Below are 6234 nucleotides of genomic sequence, written 5' to 3' on the forward strand. Positions count from 1 at the left end.
CCTAAATACGAATATCACATGTTTATGCAAATTGCTAATGCTTTCACTACGGTTAGTTTACCATTTCAAAGAGTCGAAAAATGCATGTCGATGTGACAAGTTTTATTATGTGCTTTCTTACTTTGATTTGTAACTTGTCCTATATTGTAAACTTCAAGAGGTCATTTTTTAAATGACATAAGAAGTTTGGTTAACTATGTACTAATGTTAAAAGTTCAGGCTAAATTTGGAGATACAATCAAAGCAAAACTCTACGATGATTTAAGGTTTGGGCTACACTAGAAAAAGCGATCAAGCTGTGGGCCTTGTAACTTGTAATCATTGCAACTGATTTCATATGTAATTGGCCCATAGTTGTTGGACGGATTTGGCCTCCAAAAAATAAGCGAATTAGTTACGCGGTAAGTACATGCCGAAGTCGACACTAAAGGATGTCATTGCAATTTGCAAACAATATGAAAGACTTCAGAGGGCATATGACAAATTTTTAAGCCAAGGGAGGCAATTTGTATTTAGTGTAAAAATCTCACGGCAGCAAAACCGCTGGACAAGCTAGAGGCTTGTTGCCGGACTAGAAAAAGCTTCATGGAAGACGCGACTGTATGACATTCGTAACGAAGATCATTCCTCTGACCGGACACAATCAACAACAATAGGATTTCGTGGAGTTCACATAAAACTCACCATTATAAAAGATCAAGACAAGTAAATTACGCCATATCATTGGCAAATTCTATCAAACGTTCTCAATCTTCGCCTTATTTTCCACTTGTATCACTCCAACTCCATGTTCCACAATCCTTGGTTATAAACCATCTAGTCGGGCGAACGACATATGAAAATGATGAGGGAGGAATGAGAATGGAGCGTACGGACCCGTTCTCTTGACATGATACAGAACTTTGAACACAAATTATTTCCCAAAGACAGGCAAGAAAAGTAACCGTAATGAAAACAATCAAAGAGCCTTCTCATTAATCATAGCTAGCAATTACTCTTTTGATCAAGTCCCCCGCGGCGATCTGGCCTGGTGATTTGGGGTGTCGGGTGTGAGTGCAGGCCCGGTATCGAGTCTTGGGAATGTCAAAAATGAAAAGACTACTCTCTTAATTAGCAGATGCAACAGACCTAGTGGGTAATAATCAAGAATGACAAGCTTTTAGAACTGAAAAAGGAACAGAATTACTGTGAGATTCAACTATGTGTTGAATGCAGAGGAGGAAACAAAACTTAGGCCCAAAAAACGAGCAGCCTCTGAGAGCACGATTCTCGTGGCTCCTGTCGTTAGCTTCTGCACCCAAGAAGATGACTAACTTTAACTTGTTATGTACATAATTCCAAAATCTTGCCGATGAAGCACAGTTCAATAGTCAGCATGGATGAAGCGCTCATAACTCGTCCCATTAATTGTCGTCAAAACATCATCCCAGTTCTTGATATGGTCCGACAACGGCCCACTATGTATCTTGATCTGGCGGCTCGTCAAATCCATCGTTGGCAGGCTGAGGAACTCTTGTACTTCTTTTAGCTTCTGCACAACAGCGGACAATGAATATCGATCCAACGCATGAGATAAATCGATGTTTACAAAAGTGAAATAGCAACAGTAGCTTTCAAATGAGACATGATCGCAAACAATTAATATAACACTTCCACTCATCTTCATAAACTGGATTTAGAGTAGAAAGTTATAGATTTTGAGCTATTTTTGCAGGATGTCGCAGCATAAAAACTGTGCTGTATAAGTGGTCAGTTCGAACTAAGGGTGCTTGCTAGATGTCAGGGTACGAGGCACTTACAGTCCAATTCTTCATGAGATCCTCGTAGTAGAGCACCATGTGCCTCGTGGTATTGTAGTATGTCAAAACCTTGGAAACTGTCTTCTCCATCTCCTTGAAATCATTGATCAACGATGAGGAGTTGATCGTAGGCTTGTATCCCGAGAGTGTCGCAGCCTGCAGTCAGTATCCAGGAAATGCATTCATGTATCAGTATGCGAAGATGAGTTAGTGCCGGCGAGTGCATGTGGCCGTGTGCCCTTTGGGTGAATGTGTCTGTATAGAGAGAGAGAGAGAGAGAGAGAGACCTCTTGAGGAGAATGCACGTGGGACTTGTGGGTTCCATTCAACAGTTTAGCATAGCGGTCATAGGAATTTGCTAGCACTGACACCATGCGGCGCAGAAGATTTCTGCGGAAGAGGAAAATTACAGAAACATGTCTATGGGTGAAGTACTGCACAATTTCTGTATGGTGATCCATCACTCCCTGTATGAATTGTAAGCAAGAAATGCTCAATTTCCCTGAATTATCATCCAACAATATGACAAGAAGCAACATTGTGCTGCCTCAATAGTCTCCATATCAGAAAATAATATACTTGCCCAACACCGCAATAAGCTTAGGTAATATGCTATCAAAATTTTCTAAACCCTCAAAGGCTTATTTACCATACAGTTTATATAGAAAGAGATCTTTTTCCAACCATCGATCTAGATGATGATTTGATGCATGCACAACCTTTTTATTCCTGTTTTTCGTTGGCCAGAGTGGTCAGCTTCCACACCAGGAAGTTCTTGAAGGAAAAGTCTTCTTTGACATGTTAGTCCTAGCCTCCTAGGATTTCCAGAAATTCTGCAAATTTTCGTGGTTGCATCACCTTTCATGCATTTGGATTAGTAGCACACTAGAGATTTCAGTAGAATTGCATGTATCAAAGACTCTTGTCACCAATTCATTGTGTCTTTGTTAAAGCATTCACCTTATAGAGTTCTATGCTCTAAAGGACTATGGGGTGCTCTTTGATCCTGTAATACCACAATATTCCATCTCTGCCTTCTTCGCACATTCTATGTTCAGTGAAACATAACCCAAATTATAGTAGTTCCATCAATCTCTTTGGATCGAAAATTCGAGTCCAATTGTACAAATTCGCAAATGATGTCCTAATATTTACCTGATTAAGCATCCACTTGAAGCCAACTGCAGCAGAGCACTCGTTCTTCGACGCACTGCTAAACCAATCCAAGTTGTAAACTTTGTCAAGAGTCTGTAAAATCGTGGAAACATTCTTCCTCCTATCCATGACGAAGAAAATCTCCCCATTGGAGCTCACGTTGGCGTGGCTATTTAGGAGTGTCTCGAACCACCCACTTCCCGATCTCTGTGTCGACACAATAACGAAATATCGCACTGGATTATCTGCACATTCAGCCCTGGTAATAATTAAAACCGAAATCAGGCGAAACCCAGTGAATCATCATCCCATCAAAAACAAAATTCTAGTTTTGTTTTGTCATCTATTACCTGCTAAAAGTTTTGGGTTTTGGATAATGGATTGAAGGTTTATCAGATTGTTTTATGCCATGAAGCTCGCAAGGTTCCTCGGTGATTTGGATGTTCAAAAGATTTGGCTTGGCGCGGCGGCTTATTTGCTTCAGACAGATTGAGCATATATACACCCCACAGAACATTGAAAATGCCAAAACTATCATCCTATATACTAGAGGTGATTTCTTCCGAGGTTTAACCATTAAAGTGTCCTGTCAAGCATAAAAAAACAGAGTAAATGCCATCAGACAAAGAAAAAAATTGATCATTCATCGGACAGAAACGTGATAATCTCCTCACAATCTGGTGTTAGCAATAACAATCACAAAACTATGCAGGGACAATAACTAGAGGAAATCAATGCAAGTTGAGGTAAATACAATTAATTAGGCAGTGAAGGGCAAGAATTAAAGGAGGGTTTTAAGTTCTGACCCAGAAGTAATTCAGTGAACTACCCAAAAATCGTAAGAGTGCAGCAAATTGATTAGCACAACAAGATCGCTATAATTCGAGAATAGACATGTCCGATCTCAAGTTGAGTTCGCGTTCTCGTCCCCGCTCACGAAGACACGAAAGTAAGAACAATGGATCAGCTTCTTCCACAAACCAATACCACTTCATACGCCCAAAAAAAGCAACAATTTTTGCACAAAGTACAGTGAAAAACTGACTTTTCAAGAACACCCATCTCCCTCCGGCCAAGAAAGATAACACCCGTCTCTCCTTCGGGCCAAAAAACACAGAATCCAATCACATTCAACAGAGCTAATCAATTTACAAGAAAAAAGAAACAGAGAGAGAGGAAAAGATCGCACCTTGTTTAAGAAATATATGACCTCCGCCATTGCTAGGAACCTGGAACACACGACGAGAAGACAGAAGGGTTATGCATCGCAAAGATGGAAAATTTTCCCTACTAAAGCACAGATTTTTCTTCTGCTTCTTCTCCGTATACAGCGAGTTCTGAGGAGACAGAGTCAAGAGACTCGGAGAGAAAGAGAGACAGGGGGGGCGGCTCAGTCAGCAGCAGCAAGCCAGCAGCAGCAGTGCGTCTTTCATATGTTGGTGCCTCGTGGAAATCAAAGCCATCGGTACCATCACCTTTCTTTTTTGTTCTGTTCCTGAATATTTTTAATTATCTGGAGAATACTGGCCGAAAAGATTAATAGCAATGATCATTTTTTTTCAAATTGTTGCGTGATTTGACTCTTTAATCTCAGCTGTTAGAACTGCGATATGAGCTATTTGGTTTGGTTTGATTTGGTTTGGATTGTCACCGTACGGTCGTATTCGCCGTAATTGAAGATTTATTTCATTTGCAAAATTGTGTTAATATTATAAAAAATCTCAAACTGGTACATTTGTGATGAATTTACCCTAAACTAATTTTTTACTGCTAAAATTCCTAAACTGGTACACATGTGATAAATTTACCCTCTGTTAATTTCCGTTAAATTGCTGAGTTAGATAATACATAGTAATTGACACATGTTTAGGGTTTTACACAAGTTTACCAATTTTTTATTTTTCGTAATATTAATCTAATTTAACGGAGGGTAAATTTGTCACAGGTGTACCAATTTGGAGTTTTTTGTGGTCAAACAATTAATTTTTGGTAAATTTATCATATGTGCACAAGTTTGTGATTTTTGGTAGTCAAAACATTAGTTCGGGGTAAATTTATCACGAATGTACCAGTTTAGGGTTTTTCATGGTATTAATTTCACCAAATTCAAATATGAATATGAATAGTAAAAGAAAAGGAACTAATTGGAAATTTTAATTTAGGTTCCGTTCATTTCACGGAAAATAACTTCCGGGAAAACGTTTTTCGAGTTTTCCGGTGTTCGTTTCACGGAAAAAAAAACTAACCACGGAAAACATTTTCCGTGGATGGACAAAACACCTTCACTTTTAAGGAAAATGTTTTCCTCTTTTTAAAAAGAGTAAAACATTTTCACCCTCCTTCTTTCACCATTCATTTTAATTATTTTAATTTTCTTTTTTTTAAATTCTAATTTTAATTATCTATTTTTTTTTCTTTTTATTATTTTTTTCCTTTTCTTTCCTTCTCTTTTCTATCTTCTTCTCCGGCCGATCGCGCGGCAACGATGGTGGCCGGCGATCGGCCATAGGAGAGCTCAAGCCTCGCCACAAGTTGGCGAGGCTTGAGCTTGCCCGATTCCGACGAGGTTGAGCCTTGCCGATCTGTGGCGAGGTCGACGAGCTCGAGCCTTGCCAGATCTGGCGAGCTAGGCTAGGCTAGGCTCAAGCCTCGCCCGAGCTTGCCGGCCTGTAGCGAGGCTGACAAGCTCGAGTCTTGCCAGATCCAGTGAGCTGGGCTAGGCTCGAGCCTCATCGAAGGTCGCCAGAGCCTCGCCGACGTTTGGCAACCTTGGGCGAGGCTCGAGCCTCGCCGACGTTTGGCAACCTCGGGCGAGGCTCGAGCCTCGCTACATGCCGGCAAGGCCTGACTTTGACTTTGTTTGTGGTTGTGGTTGGGACCAGCCGTGTGTTTAACTTTGCACCAGGACTTTGACTTTGGTTGGGGTCCCCATGAGAAGGAATATGGAAAACATTATATATACATATATATTTAAAGGGTGATTGTTTTGTCCTGAAGGTATGTGCTCATAGCTTGAAATGCGATAGATCTCGTCCATTAGATTTCAGCTGTTCATCGTGTCTTAATCATAACGATTATATATATTTTTTCAATCAAACTATGTGTTCGCTCGTTTCACGACGAGGAATACCTTTCACCGAAACTTTGATTTTCGATTTTTATTAAGATAGGTTCTGTGGCTTGATTTCTAGGAGAGTTGTGGCGAAAAACAGAGTACAGCACAGGATTATATGGAACGAATAGAAATCGAATGGATTGAAAATGGATCTGAGATCAACAA

At 40.2% G+C, this 6234-nt stretch overlaps 1 protein-coding gene across 1 annotated transcript; it reads right to left on the reverse strand.

Moving 5' to 3' along the window:
• Positions 1 to 1136: 1136 nt before the first annotated feature.
• Positions 1137 to 4279, reverse strand: LOC115663162 (uncharacterized). The gene is made up of 6 exons (XM_030585194.2): positions 4144 to 4279; positions 3305 to 3540; positions 2955 to 3213; positions 2087 to 2266; positions 1800 to 1955; positions 1137 to 1531 (listed from the first exon to the last, which is right to left on the reverse strand). Exons 1-6 carry the CDS (start codon positions 4171 to 4173, stop codon positions 1364 to 1366), a joined length of 1029 nt encoding a protein of 342 aa, XP_030441054.1. The 5' UTR covers positions 4174 to 4279; the 3' UTR covers positions 1137 to 1363.
• Between the last annotated feature and the right edge of the window lie 1955 nt (positions 4280 to 6234).

This window comes from Syzygium oleosum, unplaced genomic scaffold (assembly GCF_021117445.2).
Source record: "Syzygium oleosum isolate NSW1041296 unplaced genomic scaffold, Sole_v2.1 Sole_v2.08, whole genome shotgun sequence".
Lineage (NCBI taxonomy): Eukaryota > Viridiplantae > Streptophyta > Magnoliopsida > Myrtales > Myrtaceae > Syzygium > Syzygium oleosum.

Bases quoted from the DNA above. Each gene is read 5' to 3' on its own strand.
- LOC115663162 (XM_030585194.2), bottom strand. From the start codon at position 4,173: ATGGCGGAGGTCATATATTTCTTAAACAAG. The intron at 3,541-4,143 runs GTGCGATCTTTT...TATGCTTGACAG, and splicing joins TCATATATTTCTTAAACAAG to GACACTTTAATGGTTAAACC. The intron at 2,267-2,954 runs GTAAATATTAGG...CAATTCATACAG, and splicing joins TCAAGTGGATGCTTAATCAG to GGAGTGATGGATCACCATAC.